The sequence below is a fragment of the Aphelocoma coerulescens genome (genome assembly GCF_041296385.1).
Source record: "Aphelocoma coerulescens isolate FSJ_1873_10779 chromosome Z unlocalized genomic scaffold, UR_Acoe_1.0 ChrZ, whole genome shotgun sequence".
Lineage (NCBI taxonomy): Eukaryota > Metazoa > Chordata > Aves > Passeriformes > Corvidae > Aphelocoma > Aphelocoma coerulescens.
In genome coordinates, this window is record NW_027184085.1 from 48,107,198 (window position 1) to 48,127,919 (window position 20,722).

General features: G+C 46.2%; 1 protein-coding gene across 1 annotated transcript; it reads left to right on the forward strand.

Annotated features, from left to right (window-relative positions):
* The first annotated feature begins 11,481 nt into the window (after positions 1 to 11,481).
* SMU1 (SMU1 DNA replication regulator and spliceosomal factor) lies at positions 11,482 to 19,378 on the forward strand. The gene is made up of 12 exons (XM_069001938.1): positions 11,482 to 11,607; positions 11,843 to 12,053; positions 12,161 to 12,313; positions 12,984 to 13,094; positions 13,474 to 13,602; positions 14,599 to 14,718; positions 15,115 to 15,231; positions 15,428 to 15,555; positions 16,331 to 16,457; positions 16,841 to 17,008; positions 17,293 to 17,445; positions 18,088 to 19,378. Exons 1-12 carry the CDS (start codon positions 11,582 to 11,584, stop codon positions 18,184 to 18,186), a joined length of 1,542 nt encoding a protein of 513 aa, XP_068858039.1. The 5' UTR covers positions 11,482 to 11,581; the 3' UTR covers positions 18,187 to 19,378.
* Positions 19,379 to 20,722: the final 1,344 nt, after the last annotated feature.

The following is a 20,722-nucleotide window of genomic DNA, read 5'->3' on the forward strand; positions in this document are numbered from 1 at the left end:
ACCCCTGTACCCACCACACGTCCAGCTCATGCATCAGACCCACCTGGGGACAGAGATCCAACCCAGCTCCTCCACCCGTCCCTGAGACCTGCTTAGCTACCATGTAATGTCTCTCTGCACCAGCATTTCTTCCTGCCACATCTCCTCAGTTCTAGCCATGCCCATGGGCAAACCGCTCTACCCCAGCTCACCACAGCTTCATTCCCCTTGGGAAGCTGACTCCTCCCGGGTCTACTCCTTCTTAGGTCTCAGTCCTAGGAATCCTGACCCAAGGATGCCCAACCCGTTGGACATCTTGAGGGTAATTAATTACCCATGCTGATTATGCATTCCTGGTTGACTAATATCCCCCAAACCAAGCACCCATCTGTCTTCACATTCAAACATAGAAATGTTTCTCAGACCTGGCATTAATAAAAGTTACTGATTTGCATTTGGGAGAACAAGAGGAAGACTGAAGAAGAGAAAAGGGGAGATGGTTCTTCTATAAGCAAATCTTTCTGTCATAAAATGCCTAGTTTGCTCTTGAGTCCTCTTGTATCTGTGTGCAGAGAGGAGACACATGTTGCTGATGCTCTGCTGTATTAGGTTTTTGTCCAAAATTAGTGCCTGGACCTGATTAAACTGAAATCTCATCGCTTCTCCGAAGTATTCCATCTATGTTAATGTGAATACGCTAGACAAAAGGGTCCAGAGAAGAAAAATCTTCACCATTCTGGCATTTTTGGGCTAAGAATAATTACCCACAGAAAAAAATTCAGAACAAGGCTCTTATTATAATACCGAAGAACTGTATCTTCCATCCCCTCACTGGGCTGACTTGTAAGTGAGAATAAACACAAAAACCGGGACAAAAGGATAAATTTAATTACTATGTTTGGGGGATTTTTGTTGGAAAAATAAAGCATTGAGGAGTTCCTTTGTTAGCAAAAAAACTTCTGCTTCTTTTGTGAGCAGCTTCCATGTGGTCGTTGGTTGCACATGAGTAAGTGATTATCCTGTTTCAGTAACATCCAGGAAACTCTGAAAAAGCCCAAGACATAATGCCATTGCAATGTCTTAACAAATCAAATTTCTAACCCCTGCTGTCAGAGTTACAGTAGTTCTGGGACTACAATAGAAAATAAGGGCAGAGCTATAAAGATCCCCCTTTAGGGGAAATAAGCAACTTCTGCTAGTGTTTTGAAGCTGTGGCTGCTGCTGCACAAACAGCTCAGGGCAGAGACTGTTCCAGCCATTTCAGCAAGCCCTGCTTCATGCAACATGAGATGGTACGATAGTAAGAAACCCATCCAGCAGGAACCACTGTGGTATTGGAAAGAGCAACACTGGAAACATGTTGTGGCCAAGGACCCCAGGCCTTCAGAGAAAATGCCACCTAGCAGCAGCAAAACATAAGAACAAGCTGAGGGACAGTAGACAGTGCCAAAAAAGTGCCATTTTGACTTAGAAAAGAACAGGCTGTGTTCTAAGACTCAACCTAAACTTTACCTCACCAGCATACTGGAGGTGATGGCCCTGGGAGGAAGCAGAAAGGACAGTGCTGTTGGTACCCTGCACCCTGGCACAGCTCTCACAGCTGCCCCATCCAGGCAATGAGTTATTTAGGCCATGCCAGCAGGCTGTGTGTTGTTCATTCCAGTGCCTAACATACAGCAAGACATCTTGCCTGCTGTTTTCTGCTAGCATGCCTGCCTTCAGTCTCCCTGCTTTAAACATTTGGGTTTCCACCGGTCTGACTACCTGTAACCTCAGCAGTTTTGCAGAGGGCTGTTAAAGAATCTCTCTTGAACTTCGCCAGCATCGTTATCCATTTCTCCTTACTGTAATGTATCATCTTGAAAAGCTTTTTGGAGTTGCAGCTATACAAGAGTCTCCAGCACCCCTCCACTGGGCTGGCTGTGGTCCTCCTTGCACAGCTTAGTAAGCAGTTTGCATTATACACGAGAACTACTTTTGGCCCATGTTCAAGCTCTTTTCACAGTTACCTCTAAGTCCTATGCACCAGTCATTTCTCAGCCTGGACCAATGCTCAGGGTTATTCCTCCCTCACCTCTGACACTTCTGCTTGCTGAGTTCTGTAAAAGTCCTGGTGGTCCAGTCCTCCTATTTAGAGCCTCTGGACCGAGGCTCTGCCTTTCACCATGTCAGCCTCTCCCTCATAATGATTATTTCCAGCACTGTAAAAAACAGAAAAAGGATATGTAAGGATATATCTGCGTATATATGTATGTGTGGTGAGAGAGAGACATAGAACATTCCTGTCTTCTAGAACTTAATCTTTTGTCTGCACACGTGTGCTGTTGCACTTCTGTTTTTTTATGGTCCCTGGCAAAGAAATACTTCCACTAAAAGCAATAAATACAAAAATATTCAACAAACAAAAAAAGTACAAAACAGGAGCCAAAGTTTTCTTGAGGTTCATACCTGTAGATGCCAGTAACCATCTGGGACCTTTATTGGATCTTCTGCCAACTCCATAGCCTCTGTATTGGAGTGGTGCTGTGATGTAGCCAACAAGCACAAAAGGCCCCAGGTGATCAAAGGAGTGATACTGGATGGCAACCTGCCGTTTTGGTAAAGCTCTTCTAATAGTTAATGAAAAAAGCTCTGTGCAACCTTCCCACCCCAACAGTACTCCTACTATGTCAAATTTGTTCTCAATAAATTCTTGTTTAGAGGAAAATGAACAAAACCTTAGTACACTTGCCATTACAGCAGAATCCTGTGAAAATTTAGGTTGGAAAGGAACCTCTGGAGATGCCCAGCTCCAAAGCCCTGCTCATAGCAAGGACAGCTTCAAGGGCTTGCACAGCCAAGATGGGAAGTCTCAAAGGTCTCCATCAGGTCTCCTTTCCTTGTAGTGCAAACATCAGATTCACAGCCAACACCCATTGCAAGGCGTGCCTCCTCAGACACCCTCAGCATAGGCAGGCATTGTGGGTGTGCTTATTGCCACTGTTGCAAGCACAGAAATCCACCACCCACGCTGCCACAACTTGGGTAGGCAAAGGTACAGTGCACCAGGCAGGGAGAAGGTCTCCACCCCTGGGGAGTGGTTCATGGACATGGCTGCACAAAGCCACAGCTACCCTGACCTCATTCTGAGGGGAGACCTGCTGTATGCCAGGGCAGAAGACCTTCAGAATCCCCTGCTGGTGTTTGTGCTGCTGCGACCCATGCGACCTTACATGTCACCCTGGGCTCAGCTGCAGCCCCCGGCCATTCTGTGCAGGTGACAGCAGGAGGAGTTGTGTGCGCACAGAGGTGCACCGGGGGCTGCCGCAGGTGTTCACCCGGGACATTTCCAGCCCCTGTAGCCTCTGAGCTGAGCCGCTTCACATTACTCATCCCTAGTATGAATGGAGGGGTGTGAACTGGAGACTCCCAGAGGCTCCACCACCACCAGCACTGCTGGGGGTCTGAAAGCAGTCAGGTGAGACAAATTGGTCATAAAAGCAGTGGTGAATGTGCTTTAGTAAGTTACTCAGTGAAGCGTAAAACACGGTCTATGGTACACAACTGAAATTAAATTGCTAGGTATTGCCTACAGCTTCTCACATTGCACAGATAAAAGAAAATCCTACCTAGGTGCAAATGCCTGCAAAGTTTGTCTTTGTTCTGCGATGGGTGCAAACTGACCCCCCTGGCAGCTGTGTGTTCCCACCGTGGCTTAGAAGGCATTCTGCAGGCAAACTGCTTTGTTTTTTCTGCAGTCAAATAGCTGGCTTTCCTCCCTTTTCCAGGAGGAGCTGGGCTTCCACCACTCGGCTTCAGGTTCTGACTGTGAAAACAGTAAGAGGAGGGTGCCAGCAGATATTTCCAAGACTCTCAGACTTTGACTTCAGCCCTTTGTGAGGTCTACGTGTGTGCTTCCCAGTGACAGGGACAGGATACTCAGGGATCTCATCCAGCCACCTTGCTGCATGATGGTATTACAGGTGTTGATTAAAAACCAACCAAACCACTTGGAGTTGAAGGGTTATTCTAGTCAACCAGTTGTACCTTGTCCACTCTGAGGCTACACACAAAGCAGCAGGAGGACACCAGTTCCCATGTTGCCTCCACAGCCAAGCAGCAGTACAGGCTGCTGGTCTGTCTGACCCGGTGGCAGTCCCTCCTGTCAGCCCATCCTGGAAAAAACGCCTGGTGAGTTCCCCCCCCGGGCCAGGCTTCTACACAAACAGGTGAGAGGAGCTGTGGTTGTTGTGCACTCCCTTAATCTGGGAGAAAGTACCCTTTTCCAGTTGGACACGGCCCATCCTAACGGACAGCAGCTGGTCTCCTGCACTTAACCCTGCAAGAAACACCCAGAGGTAGAGACACGGCCAAATGAGGGACAAGCAGCTTGGACATTTTGAGTCACCGAGACGGCTTTTGTTTGGAGTACCAGGGACAAATGGCCTGGAGGGACAGCTCTTGTTCCCAAAAGAACAAGAAATTCCAGCTACCGGGACGCTTTCTTGTCATGGGGCACAGGGCAGTGTGGTGGCCAGTGTGTGCTATCAAGCCCCAGCCCACCAAATCTGCAAACTGGCTGCAGATTCAGCCTCGCCGTGCTATCAGAGAGTTTCCCTAAAGCCAAGCCCCGTCATGGGCAAAGGCATTTCGCACTGGTGACAGAGCAGCAAGACCACTGCTCCTGGAGAGCAGACTGAATGTCTTGCTGGTGCTAATGATCTCAAGGCAAGGACTGGGACTGGGGCTAACCCTGAAGAAAGGCAGCCGCCTGCCAAGCCACAAACACCATTTCCTGTCCCTTCCTTACTTCTGCTCCTCATTTTACTGCCTCTTGCCTCATTTGTAAAAGCATCCAAGGGCCCTGCCCAAGATTACAGCTTGGAAGTATAACACAGGCTGCAAGTTAAATATACTCAATCCTAGCAAATATCACCAGGGAGTGTCGTTACTCGTGATTAGTCTACAGTTACACGGAAATTAGGCTTCTCACAGTTCTCCATTGTCTACGGTCCTTAAAAATGAAAGATTAATTTCTTGAATCAATTTTTGCCTGTGAATAACAGCTTTTCAGCCTAATTTTTAATTTCACTTCTAACCTTGAAGCAGTTTTGACATGACTCACACATTAAAATCACTCAAATGGCTTGGAAAATCCAGCTTCTAAAATAAGGCTGTAATGTGGCCTCCCCCTCCAAGGTGATACAACCGAAGTACACCATGCCACATTTTGCTTTCACGAGGCCTCCTCTGCTCTCTGTGCACCCAAATCCATCCCTGTCTGTCCTCGCATCAGAAGCTGGTTTAGGACTTCAAAACCATGCAGATTAGAACCACAGCAACCGCCTCTGTGAAGACTGTGCAGGAGTGCTTGTGGCTTTATAATGCATCTGGTGCCCCTGCATAGCTGCATATGTGGCTTCTGCAGACATTTTCTGCTAATTGCATGTGGAAACACTACTTGGAAGCTGTCCTCTCTGGGAACCCCAGCAACTGCCTGCCATCTGCAAGCTGTGCTGGATCTCCCCTTGCCCTCACTGCAAACAGCAGAAAACCAACCTGCATGAAGCAGCCTCAGGTCAGCTAGCTGCTCCTCACAGCCTGGGCAAGGTGCCAGTGCCTCCAAGATGTCCAAGGCAGGAATCAGCTGGGCAGATGAAATCAGGTGAAGCCAGTGGGCAGGCTGAGCATGGGCCCTTTACATGCTGCTTCAAACTCCCATATAGGCACATGTGAGGATCATGAGGCAAGCTGGAGACTCCCTGTCACCAGCTGTTTACCCAAACCAGAGCTCAGCCCCTGCTGCGGCTGGATCCAGTCCTCTTTCCTGTAGCTGCGGGGCAGGCTTGGTATGAAACAGGATATGAAACCTCCAGCCTAAGGACTGCAGGTGGGCACTAAATGTAGGTGTAGGAAATCTCTGACCACTCTTGGGCCATCCTTTCACCCTCAAAAGGAGAAGTAAGGATGACTCCAGCTCTAAATACACTCTCTGCCAGTCACCTTTTGCAGCAAGGCCACCTTCCAGGGAAACAGTAGCTCCGACTGCTCTTTCTGAATCCCTGGCCAAAAGTGGAGGAAACCCTGGGCAGTTCTCAGGACCCTTGCCAACCCATTGCACACACATCTGTTGGAAAGGGGATTTCAACCCATACCAAGGAGAGATAAGAAAAAGCCCATAACTAATACCAACTGGTTGCTGTGTTTCGGGAAGAAGGCCTGTCACCAGATGAGATCTCAGCAGGTTGAAGGAAGGGGCCAGAAGCAACTTTGCCAATTTCCACGCAGGAGAGGTGATTCTTCCTCACCACTTAGTGCTGCTGAAGACTCATCTCACTACTGCATCCTGCAGTTTGGGCCTACCCAGTACAAGGAAAACACTGACAAACTGGAGAGGGTTCAGCAGTGACCACCGGAGTGGTGATGAGGCTGCAGCACAGGGTGTATGAAGAAACATTGAGGGAACTGGGCTTCTCCAGCCTGGGGAAGAGACTACTGGGGATTTCTCACAGGGGTCATCCACTTCCTGAATGGTGGTCATGGAAGAAACAGACACAGACTCTTCCAGAGGCAGACAAGGACAGGACATGGGTAACAAATAACATGCTTCAGGATGGGGCATTCCAACTGGGCGTGAAAAAATTCCTCCACTGACGGTGGTACGACTTGGAAGTCAAGTCTCTGTCCTTGGAGGTATGCAGAAGTCAACATGGCTGAACACAACCTGATCTAGCTTTGGACTGGGGAGCTGAACTGCAGACCTCCAGAGATGCCTTCCCACCAAGACCTCCTGGAAATTTGATATTACAGGGAATACAGCTGCCTTATTTTGGAGTGTTCGGCTTCCCCCTGCTCTGAAACATCCCTAGTGCCTAGGACAGATCTGAGACACTGTGTGCCTCTCCCTCACCATCCCTGGGCTGCTTTCCTCCTCATGCAATGTTAACATGGAAGTGCGGATTTTCAGTATGGTTTCTTCATGGAATGGCAAAGGCTGGAAGCTGTGTGTCCAAGCAGGCTGGCCTGGAAGAAAGGTCTCAAAACCCAGAGCTGAGCTGGAGCAGGCGCCACTGTACTGCATAGTGCTGTGCACTTCCAGGTGGCCCAGGAAATAACACAATGCTGCAACTCAGAGCCCTCTAACATGCTTTTGGAGATCTTCTCTACTACCTCTTTGAGAAGTATCTGTGTCTATCCATCTACAATTTTACTGATGCAGAACAGCGACAGAGCAGCCAGGGGAATGAGACAAGGGTGGAAAATGACTGCAGGCATGTATTAAAGTATTCAGCTTGTCCAGCTGAAAGAGATTTTTGCCAAACAATTTTATAAGGAATGAGGCATTTTACAGGAAAAACAGGGCCTCTCCTCTCATTTCCTTTCCCCTCTCCTCTATGAACTTCAAAGGAAAGAGGGGTCAAAACAGAGGCCAGGCAAACTGGAACTGAGTTCCTGAGCCCTAAGGCCTAATTAGTCCAAGATACATTTCATTGGGTATCTTTCAGAGCCTGGCCTAAATTACAAATCTTCCCTGCTGTGCTGCTGAGGGTCGGATAAAGACACAGTGTGGTCTGCAGTTTGCAGGCCCCCAGCATCACCAGAGCTCTTGGGGGGAGGGGGAAATGTCTCAGTCCAAGCCCCACTGATGACAAAGCTCACCCAGCCCCCTCCCGGCTTTCTGTGGCCACAACTAAAATCCTGTCTCCAGGACAGGGAATGTCTCCACAACTAAACCCCCCTCTCTCCGATGCCCCTACCTCCCTGATGCTTGTCCCAGAGCTGCTGGTGACTGCAGCTAGCTAATAGCCCCAGAGCTAGATGGCTGCTGCCCCTCCTTGGGTCAGCTGAGGCTATCAAAGAGCCTTCACCCATTTGGAATTACCCTTCCAGCACTTACATGCTGATGTTAAACCTCCCTCCTGCCTCACCTTCTCCAGGCAACCCAAGCCCAGCTCCTGCCAGCAGACCATGTGCTGCTCTGCACCCTTTCCTGCCTTGCAGCTGTTTGCTGGTCCCCCTCCAGTTTGTCCATATCCTTCCCTAATGGATACCTACAAGAAGGGATAACGATGTCGCTTTATCTGTGTGTCCTCACATGGCCCAGCATGTGGTCTGCCTCACCAGTAATGGCAAACAAAGCTTGGTTTTGCACAGGTTTAACAACTCTCTGGAACCACACATCATCTCACTTCACAGGTCTCTCCCTGAGAGACACACCGGTCTTGGGGTGGGGTTTTTCTTTAGGGACCCACAAAAAGTATTCTCAAGAACTGAGAAACAGAAACCATGCAGGCCGTTTCCCCTGCACATCTCTCAAGAGGCTGGCATCAGAGGGGTGCATCTTATTTTGAGACTACAGTAAATGCACTTCGACAGAAGGACTAATTTCCAGCCTTATGGTCTGAAAGCTGAGAAAAGCCAAACTTCACTGTAGATCAGTAGAGTAATTCAGAGAGCAGGGAAAGGACATCACTGTCACTGTAAGCTTACATGGCTTCCTGGTGCCATAGCACAGCTCTGGTGCATAGGAAACACGCCTTGCAGCTTGTGAGGCAGCCGACAGTTGCACATTAAGTCAGATGTCTGACTGGCGGGGAATGTGACGTCCTCATGGATGTGGGGTGGGCTGTGATTCTGCACCCCATCTGCTTCACGGATCCTGCTCCACAGCCACTGCAGACTGGTGACCTGGTTGGCATAAGGCACACCTCATGCCTGGCTGGGTGCTCAAGCTGCTCTGCCAGAGAAGCAAGAGCAGGATGCATACACGAGGGGAAAGACGGAACCTGACTACTTTTGAATCAGGAGGAATCAAAAAAATACTTTATTAAATTTTCTGCCAGAAAGAAAGGCAAACATCTTGCCTTAAAAATTTTGATTTCAAGGTGCTTGCTCAGCTTCCATTTAAAGAATGGGCCTGGGACCAATGGAGGACTGGGTTCAGCTCCAGTGTACTGCAGATGTCTGTGCTGCCTAACTGCATCAAGACTATTTATTTCCCTTTGCATCCACTTCCCTATGGAGCCAAAATATAAAATAGAAATCTTTCCTTCCCTTATGTAATGCACTGCCAGAGCTGGCATCCTGTGAGTGCTGGCTGGAAGGATCTTTGGAGGTCTCCAGACACTGGAGTGCTGCCAGCACCAGATCAGATTGGCTGTAGCTGTGTCCAGCCACAAAGTCAAGGTCTGATTCTTGTGTGCTTGCACAGCACTTGGAGCATTGGGACCCTTTTCTCAGATGGAGTTCATGGAGTGCACAAGACGGCTTACCTGAGGTGTCCACCTCCCTCTGCATCTATCAGGGAAGGAGGACCAGAAGGAGGGCCTATATAAACCAGCATGCATCCAGTCTATTAGCATGTTCCTGTGCTGAATTCACCTCTCAGAAAATCGCCATCCTGACGACGGGGACAGTTCAGGACCAGGTAGCCTGCCTGTTGGGTTTTTCCTGCTAGAGGCCATTAACACTGGAGGGAGAACAGCAAGAGAGCACCAGTTGAGTTTACTGAGGAATTGAGCCAGACTTCTATGTACTGCCAGCACAAAAATAGCTGCCATCTTTAGATTTTATGGCTTTTCTTTGTTAGAGTCTGGATCAGACTTGTTTTCAAAACAAACTTCTAACAACATAAATATACCTGTAATTGAAAACAAATATGGGTGGAACAATTAAACAATACTTTCCTGACGTAATCCCTGCACCTGTGTAAAAGCAGTTAAAAAATTAGTTGGGCTCACAGAGAGGAAACAACAGAACACAAAATGTTAACCGCGTGCCTCAGTCACTGTTTTTTCAACTTCATGCTATTGGATTACTTTCTTAAGCACTCTGGGGACAGAGACAGCAAAGAACAGCTTTCCTTGGCAAAGGGAGGCAGTTTCTCACACACGGCTCTATTTTCCATGGCTCATCTAGCAAAGCGCACACGCCTGAAAAACCAGCAAGGAAAAGTCCATCCAAGAGGGGCCAAGTACCGTGGCTTCCACATCCCCACATATGTCAGTCTAGCACTGGTGTCAGGCTGGGTGGTGTCACTGGATCATTGGATGCAGGTGGGAAGTGCTGCATGCCAGAAAGGCATGAGCAGCATGATCTCAGTGCTGCCCAGGGAACAAGGAGCCTCTCTTCCTGACAGGGCCAGCTAACCTTATGTGCAGCCAGGAGGGTCACAGTCAGTTTTAGTCATCTTGTGGCACTAGCCAGGTTTACAAGACTGCTGGCCTCAGTCAGAGACCAAGCAGGATGGATAGACTGCCAGAGCCACCTTAAGTGTATTTAAAGGAGAGTTGTCCTCTCATGCTCATCCAGGCACCACTGGAGGGCTCTGCCCAGTAGAGCAGCATTTTTCCAATTCTTAGTCCATAATTAAAGCAACCAAGATGTGCTAATAATTTCCCTACTAGTATTGGTTTGTGCACTATCATTCTTTCATATGTGACCACACTCTTGAGATGAAGAGCTCACAGTGGCTTTTTAAGGCCTGCAAACTGCAAGTAACACCCCAGACTTACACCTGGAAACCTGCACTTGCAAAGAAACAGATGGCCAAGGAACTGTTGAGTGTCCGTGCCAGAATGCCTGACCTGCAGCCTGACATGTCTGTGTCACCACAGGAAATCTTTGGAGATCCCTATGAATTAAAGACAGCGGGTGGAATCACAGAATCAATTAGGCTGGAAAAAACCTCTGAGATCATTGAGTCCAACCTATGACTGAACACCACTTTGTCCACCAGCCCATGGCACTAAGAGCCACATCCACTCCTTCCTTAAACACCTCCAGGCATGGTGACTCCACCACCTCCCTGGGCAGCCCACTTCAATGCCTCATCACCCGTTTTGTAAAGAAATCTTCCTCACGTCTGACCTGGACATCCCCTGGTGCAGCTTGAGGCTGTGTCCTCTCATCCTGTCACTGGCTGCCTGGGAGGAGAGGCCAATCCCCACCTGGCTATACCCTCCTTTCGGGGAGTTGTAGAGAGTGATAAAGTCACTCCATCGCCTCCTTTTCTCCAGGCTAAACAACCCCAGCTCCCTCAGCTGCTCTTCCTAAGGCTTGTGCTCTACACCCTTCGCCGGCTCCCTTGCCCTCTGGCGTCTCAATGTCCTTCCTGAACTGAGGGCCCCAGAACTGGACACACTGGAGGTTGTGGCCTCACCAGTGCCGAGGACAGGGGGACAATCAGTGCCCCTGTCCTGCGGGTCACTCTGTTGCTGATACAGGCCAGGATGCCATTGGCCTTCCTGGCCATCCGGGCACACTGCTGGCTCACGCTCAGCCGGCGGGAGCTGTACCGCGGCTCTGCGGGAAGCCGGCCGGAAAACCCGCGTTACGCATTCCCACAGGGAAGCAGCAAGGCCGCACCCGCGGGGCCCTGCGCTGGCGCCGCTCCTCCGCCGGGGGGCGCGCGAGCCCCGCCGTCGCCGGGATGGGCGGTCCCGGCCGCGTGACGTCACCGCGTCGGGCATTGGGGGGGCGGGAACGGCGCGCGTTATTTATGGAGGGGGGCGGGGACGGGAAGCAGAAGTCGCGGCCTAAGTTGTGGCGGAAGGCCTGGCGGCGGCACCGACCCTACTGCTACCACCACTAGCGGCGGCTCCAGCACCAGCGGCGGCTCAAGATGTCGATCGAAATCGAGTCCTCCGAGTACGTGTAGCGGCGGCGCGGGGGGCGCGGGCGGCGGCCCCGGCGGCTGGGGGTGGGGCGGGGAGGGAGCGGTTTGGCGGCCCTGGCCCAGGCCCCAGCGCCGAAGGGGAAGGGAGGCGAGACCCGGCGGCCCCGGGGCCGTGAGGGGGCGGAGGGTTGCGGACGGTGCTCGCCGCGGCCGGGGAGGGCGGCCCGTGTGTCCGGGGCTGACCGTGCGCTGTGCCGTCCCCCGCAGCGTGATCCGGCTCATCATGCAGTACCTGAAGGAGAACAGCCTCCACCGGGCGCTCGCCACCCTTCAGGAGGAGACCACCGTGTCCCTCAACACCGTGGACAGCATTGAGAGCTTCGTGGCAGACATCAACAGCGGGCACTGGGACACGGTGCTGCAGGCAATACAGTCTCTGAAACTGCCCGACAAGACCCTCATTGATCTCTATGAACAGGTGAGCGAGCGCGGGGTTCCTGTGGACTCTTCTGGTCCGTGGGGAAGCCTTTGTGTGGTGTTTTCCGCTAACCCTTTGCTGAGGCAGGTATTTGTCTCTTGGTGCAGGTTGTGCTGGAGTTGATCGAGCTCCGAGAACTGGGTGCTGCCAGGTCTCTTCTGAGACAAACAGATCCCATGATCATGCTGAAACAAACTCAGCCAGAGCGCTACATCCATCTCGAAAATCTTCTGGCCAGATCTTATTTTGATCCTCGTGAGGTATGTAATTCCCTTCCACAGAGACCTCTCCTGCATGACCCTCAGCATCATTACAAGCTGCTGATGGCTCACGGCACTGGGGTTTTTTTTCTTGTCTCTGGGAGTGAGAATGTGTAGTTTCAGAGTTTGATGATTTTACATCTTTTGTGAAGTGTTTGGGAAGTAGTGCATGACACTTGATTGTGAGGCAACAGAGCAGTGGTTTTGAAGTGTGCTGCAGTTGGGAGTTTGGGGATTTGTACCCGTGTCCTGCCACAGGATGGCATCTGTAGCTTGCTTTTTCAGTGTTATGTAGGCAGCAGAATAAAACATGAGTTGTGTGAACAGAAATACTGCTATTTAATAATAATAATAACAAGGCAGTATTTCTGACTGGTTACATCAGCCTGACAGTTTTGGTGAGAGCATGTTTGGTTAATGGTTAATGTAGTGAGGGAACTGATTTTAGAGATCTTTTCCAACCTTGATGATTATTTGCTCTTAAGGTTGGTGTTAAAGAGAAAAAGTCTTTTGGAGGCCTAATAGAAAATTGATATGGAAAGGGTTTCAATTTCAGAACAATTGAGGTCTTTTGGGGAAAAGAATTATTATTAATTAAATTAATTAAATTAATTATTAATTAATTAAATAATTATTTAGAATAATAACCTCCTAAAAATAACTTCTCTAGGCATACCCAGATGGAAGTAGCAAAGAGAAACGGAGAGCTGCTATCGCACAAGCTTTGGCTGGAGAAGTCAGTGTGGTACCTCCATCTCGTCTTATGGCATTGTTGGGGCAGGTGAGTCTTGAAAAGTATTTTAGGAGCCACGTCTTTATGTTGTTGGTGCATAAAACTAGTTATGGTGTAGTTGAGTTTCTAGCTCTATAAAACTGAAGTTTAAATGTGGTATAGTTAGAAAGACTTTTCACATGTGGCAAGGATTTTTGCAGTTGTAGGAGAAGTTACCACTCTAGCAGTAGATTTCTTCCAGTAGAATAAATACACAGCACATAGTGTGCACTTGAAGAGTAACATTCTGTAACATGTTTTCTGTTGCGTTTTCAGCCCTTTCTGGTTGTCAGAATGTATTCATTGGCACGCTGTGCAGACAGTGTTTCCTATGTCGTAGATCTGTGTTAACTGATAGCTAATGGTGTGGCTTTCAACTCCTCCAAAGGCACTGAAGTGGCAGCAGCACCAGGGCCTGCTTCCTCCCGGTATGACAATTGACTTGTTCAGAGGCAAAGCAGCTGTGAAAGATGTAGAAGAAGAAAAGTTCCCCACGCAGCTGAGCAGGCATATTAAGGTAATGTTTGCTTTTGTGTTTCTGGTCTTTGTGCTTCCTGTGTTTTGTGTTTCGAGATAAGGGGAAATCTTCTGAATGCTTCTTTACTTTGTTGCAAATCATTCCCCTCCTTCCTCGAACCCCCGCCCCCCACCTGTGTTTTTTCCTCCCTTTTCCATGCTTTATCTTATCAGAAGACTTCCTGGGAATCTGAGAGGAGATCTTTTAACAAGTTTGGGTGCTTATGGTATTTGTGGTTAAGATAGCTGCGTAGCTTCTTTGACTCCACAGTTCAGAATCAGTCAGTTTACAGGAATTTGTATAGTCCCCTGCTTGATATGTGCAAGGAAATCCTTGTTCTAAACTGTTTTTCAGAAGTCGTGAGCTGGAAATTCTGAAATCAGTTTGTGGTGTTCAGTAACAACTTGCTAAAAACGCTTTATTAGATCTTGGTTTTTTTTCATTGCTGATTTTGTATTTTTGTTTGGGCTACTGAAGATTTTTTTTGTGTACTGAATTGTCATGGCCACTTGTATATAAAAATTAAGAAATTGCAAAATTGGATATTAGAAAAAATAACAAATGTTCTCTAAAAATTACACTGGAGAGCCATCACTCCAAATGAAGCAACTTCAGGAATTCATAAATTTCTGAAGTCTGCTTGGGATAAATGTGAAGTATTGGAAAAGTGTTTGTTAACAGACAATACATTGCAAAAACAAAAATATAAAGACAACCAGCTTAGCTCCTGCCTGTACAATGGAGTGTTTGTTGTAAGTTTCATGGACATTAGCAGACCAAAATAAGGTTTTGGGTTTTTTTGTTCTACCGTTTTAAAAAAAGCACTACTCTGTATGTATTGACAGATTTTTTTTGTACTTCAGCATTAAATTTGTGAATACATATTTCTAGAAGATACTGTATTTTTACCATCATAATAATACTACGGTTTTGTTTTGATGAGTTGTGTCTTTTAAATTGCTTATTAAGCTTTGCTTATATTTTTCTTTTAAACAGTTCGGCCAGAAGTCACACGTGGAGTGTGCTCGATTTTCTCCAGATGGACAGTATCTGGTTACTGGCTCTGTTGATGGCTTCATTGAAGTATGGAACTTCACTACTGGAAAGATTAGGAAGGTGAGTTACTCCTTATTTCACACAGAGTAACTTTGACTTGCCAGAGCACCTGAATTTATTCTTTGAGATTGTTAGGTTCACAGTCCCTAAAAAATTGAAACAGAGAGGGTTATCTGCTTAGGTGATTCAAATACCAGTCTGGAATATTTATGTGGGTTTAGCTGTTTGGTTTGTCACAGATTTCCCTCTGTGATAACTTTTGTACCTTCCCACATTGTTGTTGTTGCCTTTAAAATGGTGATAATGGTAGTACCCTGTATTATAAGGCTGTGAAGTCTGATTTACAGTAGATTTTAAAATGTAACTGAAATAAAAACTGTTAATACTTTAAAACTTTGCTTTAAAATAAATTTCATTGATTTCACTACTTTGACCGATGAATTGGCTTTTGTTTAGGATCTGAAGTACCAGGCACAAGATAACTTCATGATGATGGATGATGCAGTGCTGTGCATGTGCTTCAGTAGAGATACAGAAATGCTGGCGACTGGAGCACAAGATGGAAAGATCAAGGTACAAATCTTTTTGTATGGTATGTTGGGAGAGGTGGTGATCAAAAGGACTAGTTTGCAATAGCAGTAATGTTCCCATTCCATAAAAACCCAAAGGAAGTTTAGCACGGCTCAGAAACAGGTGTGTATTGGCTCTGATACTTAAGCTCATGTGATCTCATAACAAAGTAATGACTTACTTGCTGTGTCCTTTTCAGGTGTGGAAAATCCAGAGTGGTCAGTGTCTGAGAAGATTTGAACGAGCACACAGTAAAGGTGTTACGTGCCTCAGTTTCTCTAAAGACAGCAGCCAAATTCTGAGTGCTTCTTTTGATCAGACAATCAGGTAAAGAAACTGAGAATGTGTGAGCTTTAGTGTGGGAGAAGATGGATTTTTCACATTAAGCAGTTTAACCATAAAATAGTGTAATCTAGAAGGTACCTGTAGAGGTCTCTAGTCCACTGTGCTTCTCGAAGCACAGCCAGCCTTTCAGTTAGGACAGCCTGTTCAGAGTCTTGTCTTGCTGAGTTTTCAAAATCTCCAGGGTTCAAGATCCCGCTGCTTCTCTTGGGGAAAATCCTGTTTGGAAAAGCAAAGATATTTTGGGTTGGTTTGATACTGCTTTTTTTGTTAGGTTCTTTTTGCTGTTTTTGGGATTTTTTTTTTTTGGTTGGTTGGAGTTTTTTTGTTGTCTTTTTGTTGGGGGTGGGGTTTCTTGTATGCTTTACCTTTTGTACTTCAGCTGTGCACCTTTTGAGGAGTGCAACTCCATTTATTCTGTAAAGACATGTTGCGTAGTGATGGTAACCCAATAGTTACAATTTTTTAGGTGTTTAGGTGTTACAATTATTTAGGCGAATATCCCCCCTCTCTTTTCTTCTCCTTTTTTTTCTTTTTTTAAATATCATTGCAAGATAGGTTAGAAGAATAAATATACTCAGAAAAATACTCAAACGCTTTTATAATCTTAACAGGCAATAGGAACCTCATCAAACCCATTTTCCTGTAGCTCTTAGCATCTGGAAAGTGTTGATTGTTTGTGTAATGCATTAATTCTGATCCTGCACCTTGGTTACTGAGTGGAGTTTGCTCACTCATTTGCATCTATGTTGTCTGACAGGATTCATGGTTTAAAATCTGGGAAAACCCTGAAGGAATTCCGTGGTCATTCTTCCTTTGTCAATGAAGCTACTTTTACCCAGGATGGCCACTATATTATCAGTGCATCCTCTGACGGCACAGTGAAGGTAGGATGGCATTTACCCCTTGTAAGAACACCTCTAGGCTCTGCTGTCTTGTAGCCTGTTGGTTACAATTGTTGCAGTCACTGGAGAAGGCTGGGTTATCTGCAGTAATGGTTCTGCTTGTAACTTTACTGCAGATTTGTGTGAGAACTGATGAAATTTCTTACTCTGCTTACAGTGTCTTGCAGGGCCTGTCTCTGCTGCATTCATGAAATGGGGGCATAAGTGCAGTGCTTACTGCCTGTTCTGTTTTATTCTAGACATGGAATTGATTGTGACACCTCTTCTCCTAGGATGTGGGGATTGCCTTATCTGAAATAATTGCGTATCAGCTCTTTATTTTTAAATTTTTAAAGCTAATTTAGTTTTTTTATTTCTTCTACTAGGTTTGGAATGTCAAGACAACAGAGTGTTCCAACACCTTCAAGTCTCTTGGTAGCACTGCTGGGACAGACATTACTGTGAACAGTGTCATTCTGCTGCCTAAAAACCCAGAACACTTTGTTGTTTGCAACAGATCGAACACAGTCGTCATCATGAATATGCAAGGACAAGTATGTGATCTTACTGGTATCCTTTCAAGTCTCTGTCATTTCAAGAATGCAGAAAACCTAGTTAAAAACGTAGCCCTAACCTAGCAGGGTTAAACCTGATTTCTCTGGTTTGCTTTTGTGACAAACTATTTTGATCTTGAGTTTATAGAACACAGGAAAGCTCTGGCAGCTATGGACACATCTGTGTTCTAAACAAACCTAATACTTCAATATTTTTGCCCTAAACATGGTATTGATGTGCTGCTGTTTAATCCTGACATGTTTTTGGGGGTGTGTCTTTACAGATTGTAAGAAGTTTTAGCTCTGGTAAGAGAGAAGGTGGTGACTTTGTCTGCTGTGCACTTTCACCTCGTGGTGAATGGATCTACTGTGTTGGTGAAGATTTTGTGCTGTACTGCTTCAGCACAGTGACGGGCAAGCTGGAGAGAACTCTGACTGTAAGTTTTTAGCTCTGAGCTTTTCCAGAGTTTTAAACACAGGGATGATGTAAATGTTTATTGTGAAGTCCATAAGGAGTAATCTCAGACCAAGGAATCTTTCATCTTTAGTGGGCATGATTGGTAACAAATGAATTTCAGGGCATTTGGCCATAGAATGTGTTTTGGTTTTTTAGAACCATTTAATTGTAAAAATTAGGGAAGTATTTACCCACCAAGCAAAGGGTGAATTGGTTCAGACTTCTGTGAATGAGAGCTTGTCTTGACCTGGGCTCCAGCTGGTGGAGAACCTGACCGAGCTGTCAGATTTAAAGCTGTTGGGTTTAAATTTGCTTTAGACTGAACTAAAGAGGAATACCAGCTTGAATGTCTAAATTTAATGGGGAACACTTAGGTGTTGTGGGTTTCAGTGGATGTAAACCTTCACTGAACCTTCCTTTGTCCAACAAAAAGTAACTGCCATGTCACAAAAATTGTTGTGACTGGAATTTAATGTTGGGGGTATGTACCCCTGCTTTTGCTCTTGGCACAAAGCACCCTAACCCTCAGTCCAGTTTTCTCCAGTTGTTTTTTGAAGAGAGTATTTATCTTGAATCTGCTAAAAGAAGACTCTGCTAATGCATCTTTCTGCTTACTCTTTAGGTCCATGAAAAAGATGTCATTGGCATTGCTCATCACCCCCACCAGAACCTGATTGCCACTTACAGTGAAGATGGCCTCCTCAAGCTCTGGAAGCCATAGATTGACTTTGCAGCGAGCTCTGAAGCATGCCTGTTAGTTGCAGGTTACTAGTGTTTGTGCTTTAACACAGGTTTAAATATGCAGAGTGTGATACTTACTCAAGTTTCAGTTCAGGTTTTCAGAGAACTACATTTTTACCTACCTAGCATGGATTGATGCATAAATATAGCATCACTTAATTTGATATACTTTTATTTTTACTAGAGTAGTTGAAGCAACTTCAGTGAGAATGCTTTTTCTGTCTCCTGAAGTCTGTACTCTTCCTATAATATTTGTAAAAGTTCTATGAGCCAGCAACTATACACAGTTCTGAGTGGTTGCTGACTTCCTAGAATACTTTCTAGAGTGCTGCTTTTTGAGTGAAATGTGGAATGGGGAATTCCGCACTGCTGAAACAGGAATAGTTTCCTTGAGTGCAGATGAGGATACAATATCCTCAGCTTGAAGATGAGGCCATTTCTAGGCCATTGGGTTTTGCTGTGTTCAATTTTCACTATCAGTTTTCCATTATATTGGAAAGTGGTGTCACACAGCTGCTTCAGAATGAAACTATCCTTCCCCATCTGCCAGCACTTCCTACTAGGGATTGTAAACCTGCCTAATGCGGCAGTGAGATACAGTTGATTTTGTTTGGGGATTTTTTTTGTTTTGTTTGTTTTCTTTTGTTTTCAAGACTAAAAGGAGTTATTACCGGGGCCCTCTTCCTGTAAGTGCAAAATGTCTTCAGGCCAGCTAGAACTGAAATAGGCTCCAGGGGATCAATATTTTAAAACATGCAAAAGTTGGTTTACATAGGCTGAGTTCCTAGTGCTGTGATAATGCTTTAAATCATTATTTTTAAGATTTTTTTTTAAATTTCATATGCCTGTGGACCTAGCTGATGTTACACTTAGGTCCCACAAGATGATAAAAAGATACTTTCAGGCTCTTCAGTTTGGAACACATGATTTTTTTGTTGAGAGATTCTGACTAATGTACACTGTTCTGAATGTACACCAGAATCTTCAGAAGTCTGTCTTTTCTAGGATGCAGAAAAATGAGGCTTTTCCTGTAATGATGAATCAAACGCCTGTAGATTTGAATCTGCTGCACCGTGTTCTGTCCTCATCTCTTGTAGAATGCTTTCCTATTGCAGTAATGTTTTGAACAATAATAACTTGTCTTTGACTTAATAAATTAGTTCCACTTTAAATATTTTGTGTGTGTCTTTAGTGGTGTGGGGAAGTGCCGAAGAAGTTCAGCTGGAATTCTCACACAGCACCTTTGCTCGAAGTGTAGTGTTTTAGGTCTCTGTTTAGCTGTGTCATCTGAATTCCCAGGTTTTTACTTCCTTAGATACATCAACAGAGGGGGTTTTTAGATAGTAAAAAGTGACTATTATTCCTGCGTGAAAAAACAGAAATATGTGATAGTGATACATATTATAAGCTCCTTGGGCAGTTAGTAATTCTATTAAGGGGGAAGATCTTGACAAAGTATTTTTAACCACTTTGCTTGCAGGGGAGATGCTCCTATCCCTTCAGCATCTTTGTGACCCTTTACTGGTCTCTCTCCAGTACAACTCTGTCCCTTTTGTATTGGAAGACCCAAAATCAGACATAGCGTTCCAGGTGTGTCCTCACTCGTGCTGAGTAGCTGGGAAGGATCACCTCCCTGCACTGCTGGCAACCAGGACACAATTTGACTTCCTTCCAAAAAGGTGGCTCATATTGAGCTTGGTGTCCACCGGGACCCCCAGATTCCTTCTCAGCTGTTTTCAGCTGAGTGGCCGCTAGCATGTGCTGTTGCATTGGGTTGCACTTCTCCTTGAATTTCACGGTATTCTTGTCAGCCCATTTCTCCAGCCTCTCCAGGTCCCTCTGGATGGCAACAAACCCCGATGTTGAATCAGCTACTTCTCCCTCTTCAGTGCCATCTGCAAACTTGCTGAGGGCTGAGGCAGTACTGACTCTGGGGCACTGCCCTCCAGCTGGACTTTGTTGCACTCATCACCACCCTCTGGGCCTCGCCTTTAACCGGTTTTCAATCCATTTCACTTTTCATCCATCCCATATCTCAACACCTTCTCTGTATGGATCTTACGGAAGGCGGTGCCACAGGCCTTACAGAAGTCCTGGGACACAATACCCACTTCCCTCCTGTCATGTACCAGGTCAGTCATTGCATTGTAAAATTTATCAGGTTGGTTAAGCATGATTTCCTTTTGGTGAAGCCTTCCTGACAACTTCTGCTGGTTTTCTTGTTCCTGATGTGCCTGGAAATGGTTTCTATGTTTAGATGCACCTTTACCTTCCAAGGGATTGAGGTGAGGTTGACAGACCTTTAGTTCTTTGGATATCCCTATCTTGCCCTTCTCAAAGACATACGACATTTACTTTCCACCAGTTTTTGGGCACTTTTCCCCGTCACCATGATCAGTCAAAGATTGTCAAGAGGGGCCTTGCAATGACATCTGTCAGCTCGCAGAGCACATCCCACCCTATTGGGGTCCATGCTTCTCTGTATGTTCCGTTTGCCTAAGTCTTCCCTGACCTGA